Source organism: Gadus macrocephalus, chromosome 21 (assembly GCF_031168955.1).
Source record: "Gadus macrocephalus chromosome 21, ASM3116895v1".
Classification (NCBI taxonomy): domain Eukaryota; kingdom Metazoa; phylum Chordata; class Actinopteri; order Gadiformes; family Gadidae; genus Gadus; species Gadus macrocephalus.
Genome location: NC_082402.1, coordinates 16,578,820 through 16,606,356, shown reverse-complemented (window position 1 = coordinate 16,606,356; position 27,537 = coordinate 16,578,820). Strand labels below are relative to the sequence as shown.

General features: G+C 43.3%; 3 protein-coding genes and 2 long non-coding RNA genes across 6 annotated transcripts; all 5 read left to right on the top strand.

The window, feature by feature from the left end:
* The first annotated feature begins 1,492 nt into the window (after window positions 1-1,492).
* Window positions 1,493-3,236, top strand: LOC132449916 (uncharacterized). The gene is made up of 2 exons (XR_009523701.1): window positions 1,493-2,779; window positions 3,033-3,236. It is a non-coding gene; the product is annotated as an uncharacterized LOC132449916 (long non-coding RNA).
* Window positions 3,237-7,201: 3,965 nt separating this feature from the next.
* On the top strand, window positions 7,202-8,164 carry LOC132450369 (zinc finger CCHC domain-containing protein 12-like; the record flags this gene model as incomplete). Its single annotated transcript, XM_060042459.1, has 1 exon — window positions 7,202-8,164. A coding segment is annotated over one exon (939 nt), but the record flags the coding sequence as incomplete, so codon positions are not given.
* Window positions 8,165-8,193: 29 nt separating this feature from the next.
* Window positions 8,194-10,915, top strand: LOC132450368 (uncharacterized). Its single transcript, XM_060042458.1, has 2 exons — window positions 8,194-10,515; window positions 10,868-10,915. The coding sequence occupies exons 1-2, from the start codon at window positions 8,194-8,196 to the stop codon at window positions 10,913-10,915; spliced, it is 2,370 nt and encodes a 789-aa protein (XP_059898441.1).
* LOC132449807 (nuclear apoptosis-inducing factor 1-like) lies at window positions 10,896-13,872 on the top strand. Of its 2 annotated transcripts, XM_060041631.1 has the most exons (3): window positions 10,896-11,568; window positions 11,714-11,940; window positions 12,018-13,872. In XM_060041631.1, the coding sequence occupies exon 3, from the start codon at window positions 12,198-12,200 to the stop codon at window positions 13,671-13,673; it is 1,476 nt and encodes a 491-aa protein (XP_059897614.1). In that variant the 5' UTR covers window positions 10,896-11,568; window positions 11,714-11,940; window positions 12,018-12,197; the 3' UTR covers window positions 13,674-13,872. The 2 variants fall into 2 exon arrangements, with proteins under 2 accessions (XP_059897614.1, XP_059897615.1); XM_060041632.1 differs by lacking the exon at window positions 12,018-13,872 and having other exon boundaries at window positions 11,714-11,887.
* Window positions 13,873-14,006: 134 nt separating this feature from the next.
* LOC132449519 (uncharacterized) lies at window positions 14,007-15,541 on the top strand. The gene is made up of 3 exons (XR_009523597.1): window positions 14,007-14,162; window positions 14,929-15,123; window positions 15,476-15,541. It is a non-coding gene; the product is annotated as an uncharacterized LOC132449519 (long non-coding RNA).
* The last annotated feature ends 11,996 nt before the right edge of the window (window positions 15,542-27,537 follow it).

Genomic DNA, 27,537 nt, shown 5'->3' with positions numbered 1-27,537 from the left:
AACTGCACAAAATAAAAACATCCAAGCTGCCTTTTAAGGATACCTTGGAATATCCGTCTATTTTTTAACCATCTGACCCTAGTTTCGGACAAAAACAACACAATGGACGGCAGCTCCTTTGCCGCGTGGTTTTTAGAACCATGTAAGGATTAGAGGGGGCGGTCGATAGCAACCACCATAGCAACCATGACGGTCAAGTGACTGGATGCAGCCCCGTTGAAAAAAATAGAATACCACTCGACACACTCAGGAGATTAATGATATTTAAATGATTATGAACATGAAGTCTTTATTTGCATGGGTTTACATTTCGTTCTGTGTAGCATGGAAAAATCTGAGAAACACTCCCATTCATCACCCAAGTGGGTGCTACTCATTGGTGGTGGTTAGTGAGGTCCCCCCTTCACTGTAGGCGTCTTTGAGTGTTATTATTTATTATTATTCTTCATGTTTAACCTCTGTTTTTCTTTTATTCCTAGTCTGTTTTACATAGTTTTGAATGATGACTATATGCTCTGTAAAGTGACCTTGGGTGTCTTGTAAGGCGCCTCTAAATTAAATGTATTATTATTATTATTATTATTCAGAATGCATTGGTTTACATTTCGTTCTTTGGAGCACAGATATTTTTATTTATTTATTTATTTTCAGTTTTTGAGGAGGTGCTTCAAAGATGCAAATTTTTCTGCAATAATCCAAAATCCAATGGAAAAACCCGTTGGCTTTTTGTCAAGGGAAACCAGGGCGATGCTCACTTCCGGGTTGGGCAACATACGTCAGCCCTCCACCACGCTATACTGTAAAAACACATGTTCAAGTTGAATGATAATGCATGAATTTATTCTTTATTCTGCCATAGAATTTATTTAAGGGGGGGGGGGGGGCATACAAGTCTTTTGGCCATAGTGGATCCAGATCTGTTCCGGAGCATTTCAGCACCCCGGGCAACAGCGCAGGGTTGCCAGGTCCTGCAAAAAACGTCCCGCCCACATACCGTTCAAAATCCACCCAAAATGTCCTAGAAGCAGCCCAAATAAAAAGGATATTCCACCTTGGCCAACGTTTTGAAAGTAATAATAATTGAGGGAATATCTGCAGCGAAATGCATTGTGTGTGTGTGTGTGTGTGTGTGTGTGTGTGTGTGTGTGTGTGTGTGTGTGTGTGTGTGTGTGTGTGTGTGTGTGTGTGTGTGTGTGTGTGTGTGTGTGTGTGTGTGTGTGTGTGTGTGTGTGTGTGTGTGTGTGTGTGTTGTCAAGTAAGGTAGATTTCTTGGAGTCCAGGAGACAGGACAGAGGTGGTGATGGCTGTGGGTGGATGGGGGCTAGAGAGGTGGGAGTGGTTTGGGAGATAACCAAGGCCAAGAGAGAGGGGGGGGGGGGGGTTCCAGCGGGGGCTGAAGGATGTTGGAAAGGCATGGATTTACTTATGTCAGTGTTACTTAAGTATCAGGTTTATTCATGTATCAGTTAAAAGTATTATCATATAACAATCAGTTTCTTGGTTTCTTTGTTTTAGTATCATCGTAAATATATCTCTTTCTTTAATATCTATCATTGATTATAAAGTGTTTCTTTGTTTTAATATCATCATGAATGTATCTCTTTCTTTAATATCTATCATTGATTATAAAGTGTTTCTTTGTTTTAATATCATCATAAATAGATCTCATTCTTTAATATCTATTGATTATAAAGTGTTTCTTTGATTTAATATCATCATAAATGTATCTCTTTCTCTAATATCTATCATTGATTATAAAGTGTTTCTTTGTGTTAGTATCATCATAAATAGATCTCATTCTTTAATATCTATTATTCATTTTAAAGTGTTTCTTGTTTTAGTATCATCATATATCTATCCTTTTCTTGTATGACTATTATTCATTATAAGATTTATCATGTTGTTTAGACATAATCGGTAAGAAAGATTACAGCACTTGTGAGTGAAATGATGTTGTCATGCGCTTATGACAAGGTGCATGATTGTATTGTTGATCTTACACTTTGTAGTGGTATTGTTGTATCGTTTATCATTATATGGGGTATTTTACTTATTAGTATAATTTGTGAAACAAGTAAGAACAACCTGAAAGCGTACGTGCCTGTGAGTATCCCTTCTATGCGAGGGGCCAAGTAAGGTTCACAGTGAGCTGAGGCAGGCCAGCTGCGGCGATAAGAGAAAGGGGAGGGAACGGTGCAAGTTCTAAATAAAAGGAGCGAGAGGACGAGGGGATAACGGGCGATCGCCCGACGGGGAATCCCTGAAGAACAGCCCTGGGCCCTTTGCGATCACTATTCGGACTTAGGAAAATTAGAGCACCCAATCGCCGGACTTTCGGACTTAGAAAAATGAGAACATCTTCTCTCCAACACTCTACAGATACCCACAGCCTTTACCTCCGATCGCAAGGGGAGATCTCTCCCATAGCCCAATCGGGCTGTGTAGGCAATCTCTCCTTTCTTCATGGATGTCTGAGGAAAGTGTTGGACACAGCTGAGAAAAGTTTTGGACATAGTGTAGAGAGGTGAAAACTCCGGGATCTAAATTATTATAGACCGAATCAGCTCTATAGACAAACCCAATTTATTAGGCACTATATTATAGAAGAGATTGAGTTTCCCTCTCTCGTCCACTGTCAACACCAAGATACCACGGTTGCACACTCCTTAGCTATGCGGAGCGTCCTTTATCAGTTAGGGGCCACGGACCTGGGATAAGGTAGTCTCAATCGCTCCGTTTTCCACACAGCTGAGAAAAGTTTTGGACATAGTGTAGAGAGGTGAAAACTCCGGAATCGAAATTATTATAGACCGAATCAGCTCTATAGACAAACCCAATTTATTAGGCACTATATTATAGAAGAGATTGAGTTTCCCTCTCTCGTCCACTGTCAACACCAAGATACCACCGTTGCACACTCCTTAGCTATGCGGAGCGTCCTTTATCAGTTAGGGGCCACAGCTGGGATAAGATTAGACTCAATCTCTCCGTTTTCCACACAGCTGAGAAAAGATTGGTCATAGAGTAGAGAGGGGAAAACTGCTGAATCAAAATTATTGTAGACAAATCCACCAAGATGTGTTCTAGATGTATTTTCTATCACTTAATTAGAAGTGTCACTGACGGCATTTTATTAGTCACTATATTACATGTATTAACATGCTTTTTCGATGACCTTTGCTGCTTGCTGCAATGTCCCAGATATTAATCCTGCAAATAAAACTATATTCAAACCATTCCTTTTCAATCATTCCAAGGACCTGCTACGGAGGAGTGTAGGTTAGAGCTTCAGTGAACGGACTGACTGTTCTAGTATAGGCATCGTGGATCTAAGAGGTTACCTAGTACAAAGAAATCAAACGTATCCCGGGAGTTAGTCATTCCAAACTCCTAAAGCATCTCAGCAAATTCACCAAGTGCACGGATCCCAGAGGAGAGCTATCATAACAGACGTGATCGGCCTGCCACATTCCTGGCTACGGGTTATGCCCAGGGGTGGGGCACCGAGGTAAGAGGGATAGGCGTCTGATACAAGGTAGTTAGGGGCTGAGCGAATCTCCTCACCAACCTGTTACAACCGTTACAGGATACAGGTTTCACTAGCATCGCCATTTAGGGGGTGGTAGAATTGACGGATCTGACAGTGTGTGTGTGTGTGTGTGTGTGTGTGTGTGTGTGTGTGTGTGTGTGTGTGTGTGTGTGTGTGTGTGTGTGTGTGTGTGTGTGTGTGAGCTGCTAGTTTAGCGAAAGCAGCGTCCTTAGCAACCTGACGTCATTGAAACATGCGAGCGAGCCGATAAAATCTTCCTAATAACTATAAAACTAAAGATCAGACGTAATCACTGACTAAAGATTATGCAAGTAAAAAGTATATTTCTCGCTAGAAATGTTATTAGAAACAAGTTCAACGGTGATTCGGTCCTAAAATAGGCCTATTGCATTTCCCATTCGATTAATAAAGAAACCAATCCCGAGATATCCCCGGACCCATGCAAGTGAACGGAGCGTTCCACGGCATTGAGAAGACCCGTGTAATAAAGACCCATAATATTTCTGTTTATGGCATAGATTTCTCCTCAGATTAGGCTAATTTATGATAATGATAAAATAAAAGTAAAAACGCTCGATCAAAGGCCCGGCCCGAGGATAGTGATGGGAAATATCGACCCGACCCGGCCCGCGGGTCGGGTCGGGTCGGGCTCGGGCTCGGGCAGAGAATCTAAACACTGACTGGAACTACTTAGCAGGTGTCTGTAGGCCTATATCAGGAGATAATACAGACCCTGCAGCCAATCAGAATACGAGTATTCCCCCAGACTGTGGTATAAACAATAAACAAGAGTTATAATCAACCCCTACGCATCAATATTAATGATAACCCATTATTATATGGTATGACTTCTAGATGTCACGTCCGCTCGCGACACTGGACTTGCGAGGCATCGACGCGGACTTCCATTCACATAGCCAAAAACAAGACAATAGATCTATGGCTAGATCAAAACATCAAGACATACAATTCTAAAAATAACAGATTAAGCAGCTACCCTTTTTTCTTTCGCGGTTTGCCTGAGCAGCGCACCTGCATTTAATAGCCTATATCCGTGAATTGTCACAATTTCTCAGAATCAAAGGTGAAAGTAGAAAGGGGTGGCCTAAAGCTGTCATATTGTTCACAATTTTTAACAATAAATGTAGGCTACTGTACGGAGCTCCTTAAGGGACATTAGGGAGAATGCTCCCGCACAGAACCTTAGTTTGGAAGTCGTGCTGGTGACACGACAAATACTTCCAATTGAAATACATGGGTTTGAAATTTGTGCTTTTTAACACGAAAATTTTGAAAAAACGTGATCCTGATCACGTTTCAATAGATTAAATAATGTGACAGTGTCACGTCTTTTCGTGAGACCGGGTTGGGTAAAGTCACGTACGTGAAAAAAAATTAAATAACGAAGCTCCGAAATACTGATTTAAGCTTCAAATACTAATTTTCCAAACCGGTATTCGAATATTCGAATAATTTCAACACCTGACAATACACTGTAGAGCATATTGTAATGCAGCGTTGACTGGATGAATAGCTTACATAAGGGTACCCAGCACTTTTCAGACCACACTCAAGCTTATGGTTATTGTCCCCACCACTTCTAAAAACAAACTGACGCCCTTGGATGCGGTAAAGACTAGCGACAGACAGACAGAAAAACTTAGTAATAAGAGGAGAATAACAAGAGGTAAAAGAGAATAGAGAAAAGCGAAAACAAAGCAAGGTTTTAAAGAGCATTGAGCCTCATTTTTTCCCTTTGTTTTTGGATTACTTTATTTTAACGTTCTATTGGAGAATTCTGTGATACTTTTTTCTATGTCACGGGACTCTGTTGTTATTCGGTTGAGAACTCCGTTTTTTTTTTATTAGGAGGATTCTGTGTTATTTTTTTCTATGCCACGGGACTTTGTGTTGTTATTCGTTTGAGGACTCGGATGTTTATTTTTATGAGGAGGAGATCGTTTGGTAGAACAGAACCGAAGAAAAAACAAGATGGCGAGCTACCCATAGAAGACGTCAATCGCGAGCTGTAGCACTCATGCTGCAGGACCACGCTCCTGTTCTTGGATAACTGAGGAGTGTGGTAAGACAAATTAACTTTCCAAAAGTGTCTGCAACATGCAGTGGAGCTTCAACTGAAGTGAAGGATTTGACAAAAGGACTGATTAGATATTATGTTCAAAATTGAAGTGTATTGATCCCAGATAATGCTAGTTTTCTTTTCTTTCTTTTTTTCTACTTGATGCACTAAGTTGTATTTTATTGTATTTGCATTTCTTTTGTTTATTGGGTATTTGGTGTTTAAAATAAATAGAAAACCACTTAGATACAATTAGGCTATAGTTAAATTGAGTCAACTAAAAAGCGAATAATAATTCAAATAGCAACTTAAAGGTGCAACGTTAGAAATATTTGTATTGACCTAAATAGGTGTAAATCAACCCAAAGTGAACCAAAAGAGGGGAAATACTTTTCTTTTTTTACATATTTGATTTATTCTATTTTTCATGGTTTATATTTCGAATGATGTATGGATTCACCATACATTCAACATTTTTTTGCTACATAAATGAACCACAGTTCAAACTTACCTCTCAGTCTTGGTGTGTCGTTATTAACTTAGTCACACACTGCTCCTTAGAATCTAGAATCTAGCCCTAGCACATGTAATGATCAGCGAGGTGCTACAAATGTGGCGAGCTAGCCAGGAGGCTAATTAGTCTAGCATAAAGGAGCCATAGAACTTTTTGAAAACCGTTGTAGACTACTTTAACCAAAGTAGATATCTTAGTCACCCAAGACTGATAAAATTAGTTCAAAACTGTAGTATTGAAAAAACAAAATACATTGGAAAGAGAAAAAATGGAACTTTGTAACAGATATGATCTTAGAGGTCCAAATTGCCTCTATGTAACTGGTATTGATGACTCATACACAGTAAACGAACGTCTTTATCACAGACGTCTTTAAAGTTGATGGAGACATTGCAAAGACCGTTAAAATCCCAGACGAGCCAGAGCAACCTGCAGGAAGAGCTTTAATAGAGTATGTTTCAGATAGAGCAATCTCAAGACTAAACCCTGCCACTGTTGGTAACTTACCAAGCCCTAGAGATCCTAATGTGACATGGCATGTGAGGACCATTCGAGAAATATGTCAGGATGAGCTCGGCAGGGAGTTAGCACAAAGATACTTAAGTGAACTGCAAGCTTTGCATGGCCACAGTAAAGCAGGCTTTTTCAACCTACTTCAGGGTGAGCTTCAATCCTTTCAGTCTGACACAAGTCCTGCCCAGACAAATGAGGCACATTTGCCCCCAGGGCAGCAAAGCCCTAACCCTTTCACTGAACCCCAGACTAACGATAGTCAGTATGGAACCATGGGTTCTACACATAACCCAACGTGTATGACTGACGACCCAGTCCAAGATAACAATCAACATGAAAATTCAGGGAGACGTCCAGCTAGTATCTCACCTGGCGTCCCTCCCTCAATCAGATCCATTAACCCTCCACTCATTGATGAGAGCATGTTTAACCCTCCACACATTCAAAAAGTAGTGGTTGAACACATAATGCGCAGTGAGCCACAGCCACCCAGCTACAGTCAGAGCAGAATATGGACATTCTCCGGCAAGTCTCCTAAACCGATTATGAAGCCTGGCGTACACAAGTTGAGCTTCTCCTTGGTGACGTCTCAGTCTCTGAAAATCAAAAGCTAAGGAGGATATTGGAGAGTCTACTTAGCCCTGCTACTGACATTGTTAAGCCCCTTGGCACTGGTTCACCCCTCCGTTCATATCTTGATCAGCTTGAAGCTGCTTTTGGAGTGGTAGAAGATGGCGAGGAGCTTTTTGCCTCCTTCTTGAGCTCCAATCAGAACACTGGAGAAAAACCCTCCATGTACTTGAACAGGCTTAATGTTTCTCTCACCAAGGCCATTCTGAGAGGGGGAGTCAACGCCAAAGATTCAAACAAACATCTACTTCGACAGTTCTGCAGAGGTTTCTGGGACCAAAGCTTGATTGTAAGTCTTCAGCTTGAGCATCAAAAGAGTAGCCCACCATCCTTTTCTGAGTTGCTCCTTCTGCTCCGGGCAGAGGAAGATAGACGCTCTGCAAAACTCGAAAGAATGAAAAAACACTTAGGAAATGCAAAAGCTGTTTCACACATGCACTCAGTCTTTGAAGTGCCAAGCTATGATCCTGATTCAGATGTTGCTATTCCAAAGAAACCAGACAACACACAAAAGTTAGAGAAAGAGGTTGCTGAGCTAAGAATACAAGTAGCATCACTGATACAGAAAGCTAAATGGGAATCAAGAAAAACTGACACCAACAGCAGCCCCATTAGAGACAAAAGCTATGACTGTCTTATTGCAAGCTCAGTAAACCCCCACCCAGTCGCAAAGGCTTCTAGCTATCCAAAGCCATGGTTCTGCTTCAAATGTGGCCAGGACGGTCACATAGGGGTTAACTGTGATAATGAACCAAACCCGGCTCTTGTCCGCAAAAATAACTCTGAACTCAGAGTCAGGCGTGAGAAATATCAATCAAAACAGGAAGCTCCCCAGCAGGCTTTAAACTTCTAGCAGCTCCTGCTGTGGGACAACTGGGAGCTGATAACAAAGATTTGACGAGTCCCATGATAATGACACATAACTCGCGTAAGAAACCCAGACTCCCAAGATCAGACAGCAAAGCCAACTCTAACTTACCTAATGGTCTTATTGGTCCGTGCTATGCTGCAACAGTCTTAATCGAAGGTGTACAGTGTGAGTCCATCTTAGACACAGGGTCACAGGTCACGACCATCTCTGAAACATTCCATGCCTCATATCTGTCATCCTTGCCCATACAACCCATTCAGAGTCTGCTTGAAATTGAAGGCGCTGGAGGGCATACTGTACCTTACCTCGGCTATATTGAAGTTAGTCTTACTTTTCCTGATACTGTCACTGGAACCAAAGAGGAGTTAAGAGCCTTAGCCCTGATTGTTCCTGAATGCCTCTTTAACAGTCAAACACCTGTGTTAGTTGGCACAAATGTTTTAATACAACTATACCAGCATGCTGTAGAGCACAAAGGACCCAAGTTCTTAAAGAGGTCAGACAACTATGCACTACTCCTCCAGCATGTAGGCCACAGCAACAGGAGTGAAAGCAAACCTTGTCGTGTTATATTGCATGGGAAAAGCCCTGTCTCCATCCCTCCCAAACAGAGAGTTCAGATCTTTGGGAATGTAAGAGTAGGCAAGACAAATCCCGACACCTCTTTTGTCCTTGAGCCGCCTGAGTCTTCCTCACTGCCTGGTGGTTTAATGCTTGAATGTGCTCTTTTGAACATTTCCTGCAAAGCTGCCAGAAAGATTCCTGTCTTCATCAGAAACATGACAGACCATAATGTCACCTTGCAGCCAAGGCATGTTATCGGCGTAATCTCTGCCGCAGCTTGTGTCATGCCGCTTAACTCTGATCAACCTTCTTCCCCTCGTTGTGAGCCTACAACTGAGAAAGTCAAGGAGAAACTACATTTTGACCTTGAGAACCCACTTATTGGAGATGAATGGAAAACACGAATCACAGATAAGCTTAACTCCATCATAGATGTGTTTGCTACTGATGAAATGTCTAATGGTCACACTAATGCAGTTAAGCACCATATAAGACTAAGTGACGAAACCCCTTTCAAAGAAAGACCCAGACCTATAGACCCAAGTGACAGAGAAGCTGTCAAACAACACTTGAGAGAGCTTTTTGAAGCTGGTATAATCAGAGAATCTGAAAGTCCTTTTGCTTCTCCGATTGTCTTAGTCAAGAAGAAGAATGGAAAGATAAGACTCTGTGTTGACTACAGAAAACTAAATACACGTACCATTAAAGATGCTTATGCTCTACCTAACATCGAGGAGACATTCTCAGCGCTTAGTGGTGCAAAATGGTTCTCTGTGATGGACCTAAAATCTGGTTACTACCAGGTTGAAATGGCAGAAGAAGACAAGTACAAGACTGCGTTCATATGTCCCCTAGGCTTCTGGGAGTTCAACAGAATGCCCCAAGGCATAACAAATGCTCCCTCTACTTTTCAACGCCTGATGGAAAAGTGCGTTGGGGACTTACATATGAACGAAGTGCTTGTGTTCTTGGATGATCTTATAGTCTTCTCTGAGACTCTTGAAGAACATGAGGCCCGGCTCATGAGAGTGTTGCAGCGCCTCAAAGACTATGGTCTGAAGTTATCACCTGAGAAGTGTCACTTCTTCAAGTCCTCAGTGAAGTATCTTGGCCATGTTGTGGATGCTCAGGGTGTTCACACTGATCCAGATAAGATCTCAGCTTTGAAAACCTGGCCTTGTCCTACAAACAGAGAAGAACTTGAAAAGTTTTTGGGCTTTGCAGGCTATTACCGGCGCTTCGTTGAAGGTTACTCCAAGATAGCCAAGCCCTTAAATGCTCTTAAAGCTGGATACCATCATCCTCGTAAAAGAGGAAAGATATACAAAAGACCCTGTCCCAAGGGCCCTGTGAACTCTCGGGTACCTTTTGGTGATGAGTGGAACACTGAATGCAACCTTGCCTTTAAAACCCTTATTGAGAGGTTAACATCCTCACCAATCCTTGCATTCGCAGACCCCAAGCTCTCCTATGTATTGCACACCGATGCTAGCGGAGAGGGTCTTGGTGCTGCTATTTATCAAGAACAAGTCGGGAAGCTTAAGGTGATAGGTCACTGTATACATTCAAGTCTGGATGAGTCTGAGTTTCCCTGTCTGGCTGAATCCTTGGCCCTGGATGCCTCAGTTATACCAGACTGTTTCGCCAATCCTGGACAAGACACCATACCTGGCAGGAAAAAGGAAGACTGGTACAGATCTCAGAGGGAAGATCCAATTCTCAACAAGGTCATTTATTTTCTTGAAGCAGCACATAAGCCAAACTTCAAACATTCGAGCTCTGAGCCGCCTGAGGTCAGACTTCTTCTTAGAGAGTGGAACAAGCTTCTATTCAAAGATGGGGTGCTATATAGGAAATGCCTTGAACATGGTCAGGAAATCCACCAGCTTGTCATTCCCCAGCAGTTTAGAGACCGTGCTTTAAAGGGCATACATGAAGAAGTTGGCCATCTAGGTGCTAAACGTGCCCTCAGCCTTGCACGTGCCAGATTTTATTGGCCTAAAATGGCAAAGTCCATTGAAGAGAAATGTCAAACATGTGAAAGGTGCTACAGGAGGAAAGCAACCCCACAAAAAGCAGCACCTATGCAGAACATACTTACTACCTATCCGCTAGAACTGGTGTGCATGGACTTCCTGTCAATAGTGCCTGACAGTCGTGATACAAGAAAAGTCCTGGGGCCTCATGTACTAAGACTTGCGTTGATTTCATACTGAAACTTGGCGTACGCCAAAACCCAGAAACTGTCTTACGCACAAATAAATTCAGATGTATCAAAGTGTGCGAACGCATGGATCCAAGCACGTTTCTTTTGTACATCTCAATCCACGTGGAATTGAGCGCACATGCCGAGGTGCCAAACTCCTCCCTGTCCACGCCCTCATTTAAATATGCAATTTCATTTAAATAGGCCTCTGGACCTGAGATTCACCTCTTAATCCGATCACCTGGCACCATGAACAGAGGCAAAAAACGAAACTTCACGGAGTCTGAGCTCGAGATTTTGCTCCACGAGGTAGAAATGCGCAAGCATATGCTATTTGGAACCCTGTCAACAGGGATAAATGCAAAACAAAAGAGAAGTGAGTGGGAGCGTGTTTGCGAGGCCGTCAATGCAGTGGGGTCTCAGCAGCACACACACTCTGAAATTAAAAGAAAGTGGTCAGACCTCAAGGTGGAGGTGAAGCGGAGGGTTTCTGCCCACCGCCGAAGCGTGACCGCAACAGGTTGGGGGACGGGAGTGGGGGAACTCTCCCCCTTCGATTTGAGAGTGGCCGCTTTGATCGGTGACACAGCTCTCACCGGAGTGGTGGGAGCCCATGAAGGGGACACCGATCATCCCCAAGGTAAATATGCTGAAGTCATAAATGCTGTAATTATACTGGTCATACAATTGGCTGCTTGCAATACACATAAGTCGTGCGTAAAGATGCCAGGATATTAAAGACTTTGACTCGTGTTTATTAACTTAATTTTTTTATTTTTGAATAGACAAGCAAGGAGAGGGCACGGGTTGCTCCGTCGGCCCCGGCGTCTCCTCCGTCGGCCCCGGCGTCTCCTCCGTCGGCCCCGGCGTCTCCTCCGTCGGCCCCGGCGTCTCCAGCGCCCTTCGGATTTGACCATTTGCGATGTCCTCTAACAACGCTAACGCAGCCATTTTTAAAACAATTTTCTTCATCCATTGCGCATGCTTTTATAGCCACCCATATAATTGCAAGGTGTGTTAATTGTTCATTAGTGTGTCTCTGATGTGCAAATCACTCTGATGAGTCATTGTTTTCACGTTTTTTCCCAGTTTCCCAGCGTCACCTCTAAGTGTCGCCAAAGGAACAATAGCTGTAGAAACGTGCGTACGACAGCTCTGGAGCTGGCGTGGGGACCGCACATTTTTACGGTCATTTCACGTTTTGTACATCTGAACGTGAGCGTGGAAAAGGACGTACGCCACGTTTTTGTGCGTACGCAACCTTAGTACATGAGGCCCCTGGTCATTACAGATCACTTCACGAAATTCGCAACAGCGATACCAACCAGAGACCAAAAGGCAAAGACTACTGCCAAGGCACTGTGGGAAAACCTTATAGCGCCTTATGGTTTCCCCAGCCGCCTCCACAGCGACCAAGGGAGAGACTTTGAATCCCACACCATAAAGGAATTATGTTTTCTCATTGGAGCGGAAAAGGTGCGCACAACACCTTATCACCCTCAAGGGAACCCTGTTGAACGATTCAATCGCACACTCTTGAGTATGCTTGGAACCCTGGAGGAGAAAGATAAACATCATTGGAGAGATTTTGTGAAGCCACTTGTACATGCGTACAATTGCACACGAAATGACACTACTGGTTACTTACCAGTAATGTTCGGAAGACAGCCTACATTGCCAGTCGACTTTGTCCTGGGAACCAGCCCTGCTGCAGGATCTTGTACTACTCACTCAGAGTATGTAAACCAACTGCGCCAGCGTCTGCAGGAAAGCTACGCAGTGGCTGCTGACAATAGTTGCAAGAGAGGAGAACAAAACAAAGCCAGATTTGATGCCAAAATCAGGGCAGCTGAACTAGTCACAGGAGACAGAGTGTTGGTGCGAAATGTCAACATTCGCGGAAAGCATAAACTGGCAGACAGATGGGAGCGCACAATCCATGTTGTGGTGAAGAGAATCAATGACGGACCAGTCTATGTAGTTAAGCCTGAGAGAGGCAGTGGTCTACACCGAACACTACATAGAAATCTTCTTCTTCCCTGTGGTTTTCTACCCGTGGATGCAGCTCCGGAAAAGGAAAGGGACACAAAAAAGTCCACAAGGAGAAAACTGAGAAGCAGGAAGGGTTCAGACCCAGAAATGGATCAGAATGATCATGAGGATGACATGAGTGAGGAGGAAGAGGAAAGCTATTGTTTCGAGAGAGTCGTAGGGGTGACAACAAAACCTCCCATCATGCAACTTGCAGGAGATGGACGATTTAGACAGCCTCCAGCTGATCTCAACTCTCAGGCCAATGAATTCACTCCTCAAGTCCCCAGGATCTTGCCTGAGGAGGAGCAATTCGACCTTCCGGTCAATGTGCATGAGTCAGTCATTGAAATGGAGAATCATGCAGATAACTATCCTGCAACGTCCCCTGACCATGTTATCATAGACATCCCTGGGCCTGACATGCAAAACCCTCCTTCACAACCTGAAGAGCAGACCCCAGAGCTTACAGAGCAGGCACAGGATAAACCTGAATCAGAGCAGAGTCGTGATGTTCAGTCAACACATGCAGCTTTGTCTGAAAGTGAACCTGATGAGCCCAGACGCTCTACCAGAGATAGACATCCGCCCCAGAAATTTACTTATGAAGAGCTAGGGAAGCCACTTATTCTTGCTCTTAGTTCCCTCTTTGAAAAACTAAATTTTTCCCAAAGTTTGGGCACATCCATTACTGATTCATCTGTAGAGCCTTAGAGCCTTGTTTTACACAAAGCCGACTTTAACTATGCAAAGGGACTTGCATAGAGTCAAGGGGGGAGATTGTAACCCAGGTTAACTGACCTAAACAAATAAAAGGTTAAACACAGTAATAAATGTATAGTGGGTATCTAATATAGCATGTTGTATTAAGCCAACTACAATTTAAAAACTATAAACATGGCTATAAAGTAAAAAAAAAATTTGTTATTATATTGTACCTTTGTGATAATATAATTGGTGTATAGGTTCAATGCACGTCACAATTCCGGGCCAACTTCCGGTGAGGTGGACGGCACTTGGCGACAAACGACAGACACAATACAACAAACATGGCTCTCTTCTATACTCTGTGTCTTCAAGACCTACCTCGTCTGAATATTAACGATGTGGACAGACTAGTGAAGAAGTCTTGCACCACTCCCTCCAGTAAACGGGAAAAGGGATTTAAGATGTATATCGCCAGCTACATCGATAATTACGAGGGTAAGTCATTATGTTCAAATGTTACATTAGACTGAAATGTTACATTAGGCTACATTGTAATAGCTTCTAGCTAGCGTTGATGTTAAATGAACGATTAGACGGCTAACGTTAACGCTCGGTTAACGTAACGGTTAACGTTCGTTGTTTTGATCGACTATGACTGACAGACTTGTCAGCTAATATTAAGTTTGAGTTTGTTTTAGATACTGTCAAGGTATTGTGCAAAATGTAACGTTAACGTTATAGTATTGTGTGTTCGTCTTCTTCCTTCCTCACAGTGTCATTGAGAGACAAGGTGACAGGAGAGATCAGCGTGAGGGCAGTCTGTCATAGATCAATGAGGAAAAGTGAAAAGCCACACGACTTAAGAGTAGGGTCATTGTTAGGGCAATGGTTAGGTTTGACAAACTGATAGAGTTACCTGTCAGCTAAATTAAAGCACACATATCATATCTGCTATCTTAAATTAAGCCCCTTTACCCCTCCCTACATACACAGCTTGTTGCCTTATCTCAACATGCATACAGCACACTGCCCCCATAACCACCACTTCCATCACTCCCCTGTAATCATCCCTGGATGCTCCTTGTTGGGTTAGGGTAAGGGTTAGGGTTATCTAACGCTAAACAAATGCCCTGTATCATGTGTAATACATTTTCATATTTTTGTGTGAACTTCATAGAACAGCCTACAGTAATGTATTTCTTGTTAGCCTAATGCTTTTGCTGTCAATCAACATCTCATGTAGGCTTATATTTCTCTATAGATGGTGTTAAAACACTCAAAACCAGTTGTTTTGGTGAGCAGCCATTGTTCCTGTGTGGCGGGCTGTGCCTTATGCAATCATTTGGTTGCACTCCTGTATCAGACTGCCCACTATTCACAGCTAAGCATTCCTGCTGTTCCCCCCGTGCACAGCTGCACAGACACAGAGCAGATCTGGCACAAACCGAGGACACTGGTAGGTCATTTAAAGTGTTCATCTTGTATTGCACACTGCCTCATGTATTGCACACTGCCTATAGTACAACATAAATAATATTGCATATTACATGTAACATTTTTGCCTTAAGTGATTCTTGGTGGTCCCATCAGTACAGCAAATAAATAAATACACAGTCACACACACACACACACACACACACACACACACACACACACACACACACACACACACACACACACACACACACACACACACACACACACACACACACACACACACACACAAAGACTACCCCACCCCCTATAAATACAGATGAGATACACACAGTAGACACATATTCATAGCTTGAATGTGTCTCTGCTGTCAGGGTGTGAGGCCAGGCCCAGTTGGAGAAATGGAGTTTCGAAAACCCAAAAATTCAACTGCAAACTGTGTAAGGTTTTTGCATGTAAGCCATTGTATGTTGTGCCAGACTTTTGGTGTCGTGATTTTTTACTTTAATACTTTTTTGTCTTACTGTTAATATTTTTCAGAAGTTCTCTCTACAAGGCGGTGGATGGGGAACTGCTAGATCTTGCCATGTTGAGAGTTTCAGAGGTGTACAAAGATTTCCCTCCTTCACTTGCACCCTTGGTGACAACAATGGGCATGTCCGCTGATGTCCCATTAGTCCAGTCTGCATTTGGAGCTGTCCAGGCAGGGAGCTTACTGTCATTTCAGCAAAAACCTCCAGCAATAAGGGAAGTCTTCAACATCCCATCTGCTCCTGCTTATCCCTCCCTTCCCATCCACAGCCACAGGCTTCAACCGCCATCCTGTGCCTATGTTCTGTCAGAGCAAGAAAGTCTGCACCTGAAGTCTCTGGATGTGTCATTCAACATGGCCCACAGGATAGAAGCTGGAACACAAATGCAGAGTTTGTGCCAGCAGTGGCATCGCTTGAGAAGAATGAGTGTGACATCTACACGTTTCTATGAGGTATGCCATGTTCGTGGACATACATCTGCAGAAAATCTGGCTGAGAGAATTCTCCGGGGAACTGGGCAGACCAGGGATATGAGGAGAGGAATTGATATGGAGCCACGTGCTGTTAAAGAGTATTGCACGCTGAAAAATGTCAACTATTCACCCTGTGGGTTCATTGTGCATCCTGATGCTCCATGGCTAGGAAGTTCTCCTGATGGAGTCATCTTTGATCCCTCTGGGAACCCACCATTTGGTCTCCTTGAGGTCAAATGCCCCAATATCCAGAGCTATGTAGACTGTCCCTATCTAAAAATGTCAGGTGGTGCTTTGAAACTCAGGAGGCAGCACAAGTACTACTGGCAAGTTCAAGGTCAGATGCTACTGACAGGGCTAGAGTGGTGTGATTTTGTTGTTTATGCTCAGGAGGACATGTTTGTCGAGCGTATTTATAAAGACCTTGATGTAATGCACACCATTAGAGACGGAGCAGATCATTTTTTCTTTTACCACTACTTACAGAAGTGTTTGCAGTAAATCAGTCCAATGCCTTTGTATAGTATCTATCAATAAGTGTAATCAGTTGCAATCAGTTCATTAATCAGTTTCAATCGGTTCAGTGAGTTCAGATGTTATTGTTCATTTTTAAAAATCTATTTTTTAGATTAGATTAGATTCAACTTTATTGTCATTGCACAGAGTACACGTACTGAGACAACGAAATGCAGTTTAGTATCTAACCAGAAGTGCAAGGAAGCAGAATATCTGAACCTATCAAGAAGACTATACAGTATAAGAACTGTTCTGTTTACATTTGCCGTCTATACAATATCTAAGCTGATGTACTGTTCATGTTCGCAAGTCTATACCAAATGGAAATTGTTACTTAGTATAAAGTACACATGCTGCTGCTGCTGTTGTTTTACTGTTACACTGTATACAGCTCAAGTTACTGTTGATGGGCTCTTAAAATAACTTGATATGTATGTATGTATGTATTTGTTTATTAAACTGTGATGGAATGTTGTATGTATATTATAATAAATGTGATGCATAACTTATGACTTCAATATTCAAATAAATAGAAATGCCACTTGAAGTACTCTGAAAGTTTTATTCTATTCTTCAGCCAAAGACAAGGCTCTGTTGCAATTGCAGGATTAGCTATGGCTGGTCTACGGAGCCCCTTAGGTGACATGGAGGAGAGAAAAAAAAATGAAGGAGAAAAAAAAAAAAACGTGTTCTGGGGACAAACACTAACTACAGTTTTGCGAGATCTTGAATTTGTTTTGCGAGATCTCGAGTTTATTTTGCGAGATCTTGACTTTGATTTGCGAGATCTCGAGTTTATTTTTGCGAGATCTTGACTTTGATTTGCGAGATCTCGAGTTTGTTTTGCGAGACCTCGAGTTTCATTTGCAATATCTCGCAAATCCTAGCGTAGCCTACTTGTCGGTGTGTGAGTGTAGTTCTTCATATTACCAGCAGGGGGGGGAAATTTACTCTAAAGTCGGCTCTGGTTAGGTGAGACGAAAGTGATGTCGAACATATTATCCTTTGCGTAATTCTTCTAAAAACGTGAAGATATAAGATGTGAACATTATTGTTAGTATCAGTTTTTTAAAAAAGTTCAAAGTTTTTTGTCTTTCGTCGTTTTTAAAATCAACTTCCGGGTCAGTAGACGGCGGTAAATAACGTAGATATATGGTGAAGAAGGTCATAAAATGGAGGTGGACCTGGAGAATTTCCTTATCGCAAGAGCCGTGGCACAGGACAAGATAAACCACATGAAGACAGATAAGGTGGGTAGGAACTGCTCTTAAGTTGCTTGCTGTGTCACCCAACCTGGGCAAACAGTAGCCTATGTGTAGTTAAGTGTCGTATAATTCCAGTGAGTGAACCGCTAACTGATAGCAGGCTAACTAGCTCAAGTGGTTAGCGCTCGTGTCTTTCAATCCTGATGTTAGAGCATGGAAGTAAAGTTAGAATTGTATTTGTAATGCTTTCTGTAATCTTGCAATTGAATCGTCGTATGACGATTTTAATTGAAGCGTCGTATGAATACGGGGACGGACAAAAATGTCAGTTTCGAAATCATGTCGTGTCGGTATAACATTTAACTGGTCGGTGGGTGAAGATTTGGAGTTCGTGCTACTGCTACTAACGATCTGTTGTAATATGGTGGTCCTGGAATGACCTGACTGTTAAGTGAAATACAGTTCACTCAAATTAACTAGGCTATTGGTTTATGGTTCATGTTTGTTGGTTTCTGCACTGCATGTGCGTTTCTTTAACTGCTTTTCTCCAAAAATTTTGCTTGCAGATTGACAAGGCTGTGCTTACACTGATGACTGATGAGCAGCTTGCACGATATATACCAACCTATGGCGATCGACTAGCTGTTGTCTCTTTTTGTCATCAGCAGCGCCATACACCTAACAGAGTGACCCTTTTGGAGAGGATAAGGGAGAAGATAGGGGACAGGAAGAGGTTGAAAACGGATTGTCACACGCCATCAGAATCGCATGGATTGTCTAGAAAGTGCAACAAAAGTGCAGAAAAGGTGGTACGGAAGATTGAAATTGGGTGGCTTCACTATTCAAAACCTCACTACACCCAGGTGAGAACGAGGCATGGTGGTGGGACTAGACACACAACGGTTCCTAAAGAAACTACCGTGGAGCAGGTTCTAGAAACCGGAAAACAGCTGTTTTTCCCAAATGGATCGTCGACCAAAGGGCCACAACATATTTTTGATTTTGAGGTGCGTGACTTCAAAAGGAATTGCATTCCGTTGGAAGAGACCGTGGGCAAGTTGTACGAGTCAACAAAGTTGAAGCTTCTCCGTTTTTACATCTGCTCAAAGGACAAATTCTCTGTGGAGGACGAAAGTGACTCATCGACTGAAGATTTAGAAGATCTAAGCACAGGGGTTTGTTACTTTTATTCTTTCTTGTTCCCATGGACAGTATATGGTGACCACAAACAATGGGGTTACGGGTCAAATAACACTGAATTCCCCTTTAGCAGATGTATTTTGGTGTTTGTTAGAATTTACTTAGTGAACAATGTGTAGTCGTCCTGGTACATTTTTATTGTGAAGTAATGTGTTGCAAGACTTAAAGCATTTTTTTTGTGTTTGTTGCAGAATCTGAATGCCATTGTTTCAGACCCTGCAACATCTGACTCATCCACCAACATTCCCAGTGATCGGCAAGAGGAGGCCGACTTCATTATTAATGTTGATGACACCGCTTCAGAGCAGTCTTCTGATTTGGACATTACAGACATAGAAGACACGAGCCCGAGGAGAGTCAAAGATTCCAATGCAGTCTCAGAGTCAGACACAGTAGAGTGGTGTTCGGATTATGAGGCTGCTTCAGAGGATGAGGTGACAGTCCAAATAAGATGTTCAAATGTTTTACAGGTAATTAATGTTAATAGTACCTAATGAGAAAGGGGCAAATTTCAGGGAAGCATGTAACCAACAATCTTATAAAATGTTGGGAGTGCTCATTCTGAATAGCTGTGATTCTAAACTCCAGTTTGCGATTTAAACTGATTTAAACGTTAGTATAGATGGTTCCTTTGAATACCCTTTTTGACCACGATGGCATTAGAATCACAGAAAGTCTAGGCCTGTATGCATTAGGCTTCACATTTAGTAAGCAATTGCAGGATCACATTCCCTCATTTTTGAAGGAGGTTTTTTGTGATCATATACATCTCTGCACTCTTAACTCTCAAAATTTTGCTTTAAGTGCTTTACATTTACAGATAATTTACCAGTCTCCCCAAGAGCAACTTAAGGTTAAGTGCCTTGCTCAAGGGCACAATGGTGGCAGCTTCGAAACCACAAATTCCAGGCTACTAGCATGTTAGCCAGGTTCCTTAACGACTATGCTACCAGAGCCCCAGTGCCTGCGAAGATAAAAAAGACCATGATATTTAAGACCATTTCCACTTTGTTCTGGACCATTTCAATTGTTCTGGGCTTTTCATGGTCAACTCCTTTTGCATGGTTTCACATGACATCACCAAGTGAGATTGTGTTGGTTCTGCTGGGTTCTATGTTTAGAAAGTTGTCATTTCTATTTTGGTGTGCCAGTGAATTTTTGATAAATGTGATGTCTCCAGTTTTTGTACCTCGAACATACTGCTGTTCCTCATGCAATGACTCTTTTGTGTTCTGTCTTCGCCTTCCAGTCGAGAGAACTACAGCCGAATGCTCCTGCCCACGCATCACCTGATTCCTCTGTCCAATCAATAGCTGCCATCTCCGGGCCCACAGAGGGTTTTCGTCGAGCTTCAATTCAGGTTCTGTGATATTATTTTGAAGTTTAGTATTTATATTTTGGAGTTATGCATTTGAATGTTGGGAAAAATGTCATGTCTCCCATTTTTGTACCTCAAACATGCTGCAGTTCCTCATGCAATGACTCTTTTGTGTTCTGTCTTCGTCTTCCAGTCGAGAGAACAGCCGAATGCTCCTGCCCATGCATCACCTGAATCCTCTGTCCAATCAATAGCTGCCATCTCAGGGCCCACAGAGGGTTTTCGTCGAGCTTCAATTCAGGTTCTGTGATATTATTTTGAAGTTTAGTATTTCTATTTTGAAGTTATGCTATTGAATGTTGGGGAAAATGTCATGTCTCAAATAGCTTGGACCTTAACCATGCTGTAGTTCTTCATACAGTGACCCTTTTATTGTGTTCTGTGTTCGCCTTCCAGTCGAGAGAACTACTGCCGACTGCTCCTGCCCACGTATCACCTGATTCCGTCCAGGCATCAACTGCCAGCTATGGGGCCACAGAGGGTTTTCGTCGAGCTTCAATTCGCAGAATTAATGTGGTCGAAGATGTTCTGTCTGTGTTTATGGACAGTAGTATAATTTCTGTGTTTTTGAAGATGGATTTTGTTAAAGGTCCCATGACATGAAAATCTCAATTTATGAGGTTTTCTAACATAAATATGAGTTCCCCTAGCCTGCCTATGGTCCCCCAGTGGCTAAAACTTGCGTTTGGTGTAAAACGAGCACTAGCTGTTCTGCTCGCCTTTGAAAAAATGGAGGCTCAAGCGCGCTGATTTGGAAATCTGTGCTCATGACGTCATGAGGAATCTCAGCTCCTCCCCTTACTCTGCCTGGCCCGCCCAGAGACGTTGGCCCGCCAATGAGACTCGACCGTGCGAGCGCCACATGTGTGTGTGTGAATACACACACTGTAACGCAAGTGTTTCTTGTCGGTTCTTTGACGTGTCTTGTATTTCCACAACGAGACTGTCGTGGGGGTTATCTAAGCCATGGTTGAGAAGGAATTGGGGGAAAGGAACTTTGGTTTGACTCGCTGAAGTACATGAACTGCGACATGCCGCCGGTTGCCGCGAGGCAACATCGCCCGGCAGCGGGCAGCCGGCCGCAGGCAGCGCGCGGTTCAGTCGACTTCAGGTTGATGTGGAAGAACCAGAGACGTCGCAGAACCCGACAAAGTCGTTTGTGATTCATAATATCGTCTGGAGGCGCACACAATATGTTATATGATATAGATATCTATGTATTATATGATATTATTTAGATATAGAGCTCCAGGACTGTAACGCAAGTGTTGTACACTTCCTTGTTATTTGGATAACCGTTCTGCTGTTGGTGTGATGGCGCATAACACGTCTGGTATTTCTACAACGAGACTCGTATTGGGGGTTATCTCAGCCAAGGTTGAGAATGAATTGGGGGGGAAGGAACTTTGGCTTTGACTCCCTCAAGAACATGAACCACGACATGGAGGAGAAAGGGATTGTTGGCGGCGAATGTCTCCCGCTTGAGCCCCGCTGAGGGACCACCGCCGGAGGCGGAGGTGCATAAGCGCTGCCCGGCAAAGATCCCTTTCTCCTCCTTGTCGTGGTTCATGTTCTTGAGGGAGTCAAAGCCAAAGTTCCTTCCCCCAATTCATTCTCAACCTTGGCTGAGATAACCCCCAATACGAGTCTCGTTGTAGAAATACCAGATACGAGAGTCCGACGTCACACCAACAGCAGAACGGTTATCCAAATAACAAGGAAGTGTACAACACTTGCGTTACAGTCCTGGAGCTCTATATCTAAATAATATCATACACATAGATATCTATATCATATAACATATTGTGTGCGCCTCCAGACGATATTATGAATCACAAACGACTTTGTCGGGTTCTGCGACGTCTCTGGTTCTTCCACTTTCACATCAACCTGAAGTCGACTGAACTGCCTGCTGCCGGGCGATGGTGCCTCGCGGCAACCGGCGGCATGTCGCAGTTCATGTACTTCAGCGAGTCAAATCAAAGTTCCTTTCCCCCAATTCCTTCTCAACCATGGCTCAGATAACCCCCACGACAGTCTCGTTGTGGAAATACAAGACACGTCAAAGAACCGACAAGAAACACTTGCGTTACAGTGTGTGTATTCACATTGATGTGGACGTTGAAGAACCAGGAACGTCGGAGAACCCAACGCGGTCGTTTGAGATTCATAATATCGGCTCACACAGCTTTTGGCCGTGATAATATATATTATATGATATAGATATCTGTGTAGGCTATATGATAATATTTAGATATAGAGCTCCAGGACTCCCGTGTGTTCTAGAATATTTACAGAACACGGCTAAAGGCTGTGTGCGGCTCGCCATTGCGATACATCCACTGTAAACAGAGCGCATGGTGGCTGCAAGCTGCTCAGGGCCACACCCCCACCCTCCTCCTTGACACGCCCACCGAAACAGCGCATTTGGGGGAAGCTCAATGTGCGACTGGCTCGGAGTGGCTGTAACTCTGCACCACGGCTGAATTTAGGGAACGTCTTTGAATACTGTGTTAGTTGCCCACTAATACCTACATTAAAGAATACATAAAATAGCATGTCATGGGACCTTTAATGAAAATGCTGTTGACGATTCAGGGGTTTCGCGGGAGGTGTACACTGCATTTTGGGAGATGTTTCTTCAGCAGTGTGATGGGGAAACTGAGAGGGTCCCAAGGCTGAGGCCTGATTTCTGTCATGGTGAATGGCAAGCGGTTGGACGTGTGTGGGTGAAGGGGTTACTAGATCTTGGTGTACTTCCAGTGATGCTTTCAAAGGCCTTCATGGTAGCGTGCATCCATGGTATGGATTCGGTAGATGTAGACCTGCTCATTATGTCCTTTCTCAACTACTTACCTCCAGTCGAGAGTGCAGCTGTGGAAAGGGCTCTTGAGGGGAGGATGGAGGAAGACGATGAAGATGATTTGCTTGAGCTTTTTTCACGAAAAAACATATTCTCTTCCACAAAAAGATAATATGAGAACAGCCATTGAATCCATGGCTCACAAAGCCATTCTGCAGGAGCCTAAATTTGTCAGAGATAGCTTCAGTACAGTTATCTTGGTTGTACAGCAAAACCTTCCTGACAAAGAAAGTGTGTTGGCTCTTTACGAGTCCAAAAAGGCCACAGGCAAACGAGTAGTGCAGTTGTTGGACACAACCAGGGCTCTACAGTGCGCCCATTTCACTCGCATTTGCGAGCGAATATTTCGGCGTGCGAACGAGAAAAACAAAACAGGAGCACACGTGCGAGTGACTACTCCACAGCGCACTATACTGTGCGTTCAAACCAAACGCGAAGGGACGAAACGATTCCATACAAAGCAACGATTCCATTTGCAGCGCGACACTTTTGCCCGGCACGGGCGAGCGCGTTCACGTGGATTTGCAGCACGCCACTTTTGCTCGAGTTGAAATATTTAAACTTTGCCGCGACATTCGCGTGATGACAGCCAATCAGCGTTCAACAGCGTGGCCACTGAGTGACGTGCGTAATGTAACAGCCAATCAGTTTTCAACCGGCCAACCGTTCCCTGCAGTGCAGTCCGGGGTGAACCCGAACCGCAGAATGGAGGAGAAAGTGATTGTTGCCGTTTGCGACTCCCCAAGCTCTATATAGAATAGTATATAATATAATATAATTGTATACATAATTTCACGGCCAAAAGCTCTGTGCGCCTCCGGCTGGCCGTAGCGTGGGAGGCGCTACGGGAGGGTTTAGCAGGGTTTGTTTACCTACGTTGCTATGGTTACCAGTCTTGTGTGTTCCACGGTTTATTAGGTATCTAAATCGCTGTCTAATCAATACTTCATTCACTGCCTCTTCCGTGGTCATTACAATATTATGAATAGACTGCGTGGAGAAAGTTAATGCTGTTACTGTAGTCGATAAAGCCTCCAAATTCAACCCCCGACTGGTTGAAGGATTTCGGGTGGCTAGTTTATGATGCTAAGAACATGAAAATGTTCTGTACATTTTGTAAGGAAGCCCCATCGGCAATGGCAAGCTCCTCTCTGTTTATAACGGGGAACCCTAATCTGAAACGCGATGCTGTGGTGAAACACATCGAGTCCACTAGGCATTCTCGCTGTCCCGATTTCTATATAAATCGCACCCAGCCCAATAACCCTGGTACGGTGGAAGCCGAAATTGGTGCTGTTTTGTGTAGCATAAATGTAATCTTGTCTATTTATTTGACTTAATTTTGCTTTAGTAAGTTGTTGCTGTTGGTGTGTGCAATTTCTGCACGCTAATAAATGTTCTAAACAAAAACCTATTGTGCCCCCATTTCTTTCCCCTGTGCTCCTAAATTTTTTAACTTAGGGGCACGAGTGCTCCTGAAAAAAAAAGTTAGTGTAGAGCCCTGGACACAACAAATGTTGTCCTTAGTCGGAGAGAACAGAATGTGTTCAGTTATCTCCAACGTTACATTAAAAATGCCGACCAAACAAAGGCGGAGAAATTCCTACGCTTCTGCACAGTGTAACGACCCTCATTTCCAGGCATCCATGAATAAAGATTCAGAGACCGGGATTCCTCCGTAACATTTAATCCTGCATTCACAATATAACAAATTCCAATGTGACTGCGTGAATCGCCAACAGGGTTTCCCTAGTTCTAAGGAACGGGTCAACACACTGGATGACGCAGTCATTTCACCTACATACATACACATTACATCAACAACATTCTCAAGCTATTTACATTAGGAAATTATCACGTACCTGCATTCACAATATTACAAATTCCAATGTGACTGCGTGAATCTAGAATAGCAAAAACCAAAGGAGAACAATGCTCTCCATCACAGACATACAACATGTGTTTGCCGCCAAAACCACAAAGTAAATCATAAAGCCTGTTAATACCATACTTTACTTAAAAACGCTATATACATATTATTGAATCAAAATGTGTAAATAAAACATGCTAATTTATTGAAATATCAAATTATATACAGAGCGCTCCGTAGAACCTGCTTACCGCCAACAGGGTTTCCCTAGTTCTAAGGAACTACGGGTAGCGCTAACGCCCAAAAAGCGTGAAAATAAAAGACATGCAGTCACGCAGCCTCATATTAACATATTGAATGCGGTACAACATATTAACATGTAAAATAACAATGGCATGTTAATATTATAATTTTGTGAGAATTCAAATTTCCAACTTTCTTTTTTAACTCTGTTACACACACCCCCTACTGAATTCTGGACAAAATTTTACACACGTTCACAACACTATACCTATGACATATCTGGTATCATGGGACTACACACAACAAGACCGACTGTAGAAGTATCCCTCAAGGATGCAGTGGATAGAGAGCGATGTCAAACCCTCCAACCAACCACCGGACATAGAATGCCTTACACATACTACACTTGCCCAAAACTGCCAATACACATATATAGGTACTAGTGTTCACATATCATATTTTACAGTATTTCTAAGCACAATCAGAAAAATGTATATAATAAAAATAAGAAACTTAAGCCCTAAGAGCTTGAACTACAGAGCTGCATACAGTCCGAACAGTCTGCCATCGTCCAGTGACATCTTGTCTAGCTATGGCGTAAAGGAGCCTGTTAACCGGTCGAACAACACGACCCAGACGCGTAGTGCGATGTGGTGCAGACTCAGGCAGTACAGTGTGTGCAGCATCACTCACAGAAACAGAAGTAACCACTGACAAAACGGTGTGATCGTCACTAACAGTCGAGGCGTCAGCCTTAGCAACAGCATCATCAGAGTATGAGTCTTGGACCTGGTCAGTCAACACGTCGTCAGCCAGGTCAGCAAATGACTCCCGGGCACTCCCTTCAGGAGGCTGTTGACTCGGGGTGTCCAGGTAACTGACCCATTCCCTGGTCCTCACCCCAGATGCAGGTATGATATCCGAGTAATTTTCAAGTCCCTGGATGCTCACAAAACTGTGCACATCATCAACTGCAGATTGAGACCCATCCGGCTGACAAAACACTTGAACCTGAGTGTGGTCGGATGTAGCCTGACCCGAAGCCATGGAATGGACAGAGACAGAAGATGGGACAGAGGACATTGAAATACTAGACCGAGAAGATTGCAGGATATCTTGAACAGGAAGAAAGTTCACCAGCATGAGTAGATTGCGATGGACAATCCGTTCACGTCCTGTGACAGTATCCTGTATCTTATATGTGTGCGTCTGGGGATTAATTTCAGTCACAGTGTAAACAATCGACTCCCATCGGTCTGCAACTTTTCTCTTTCCCCTCTCTTTCTTGTTAGCCACAAGAACTCGATCTCCAATTTCGATCATTGGACCTTTCACTTTCCTGTTATAGAGTCTCGCCTGTCTGTTCTGTTCCTTTGTCACATGCTCTTGAGCAATTAACATGACTTCCTTAAGGTCCTCAGACAGCTTTGCAACATATCTGCCAAAGTCTGTCACATCAGGGTCAGTCAAAATGTTCCCAAACAGGATATCTACCGGCAGACGGGGTACCCTTCCAAACATTAGGTAAAATGGTGCATATCCTGTCGTTTCATGGGTAGTGCAATTGTACATGAAAGTGAGAGTTTGCAAGCGTCTGGGCCAGTCTAGCTTAGATTCCAGGGGAAGAGCTCTGATCATATTGCCCAGTGTTCGATTAAAACGTTCAACACTGCCATTCCCCATCGGATGGTATGGAGTAGTATGGGACTTTCGCACACCAGATAAGCGTAGAAGTTCAGCGATCAACTCGCTTTCAAAGTTTGCACCCTGGTCAATGTGAATCCTCTCAGGGAATCCATAGACACAGAAATACTTCTCCCAGAGAACTTTTGCTACTTGTTTGGCTGATTGATCCCTGCAGGCAAAGGCCTGAGCCAGTCTGGTAAAATGATCGGTCATTACTAAAACATCCACAGATTTGTTGTGCGAATCTTCAGCTGACCAGAAATCAATGCAAACAAGTTGCAGTGGGCGGGAAGTGACAATACTTTCGAGAGGAGCTCTTCCTGCAGGCTCGGCCACCTTACTCACTATACAACGCTGACAGTGACGAACGTACTCCCTCACATCCCTGTCCATGTGCAGCCAAAAGAATCTCTGTCTGGCAATGCTCAGGGTCCTTGACTGACCCTGATGACCCGCACTGTCATGGACT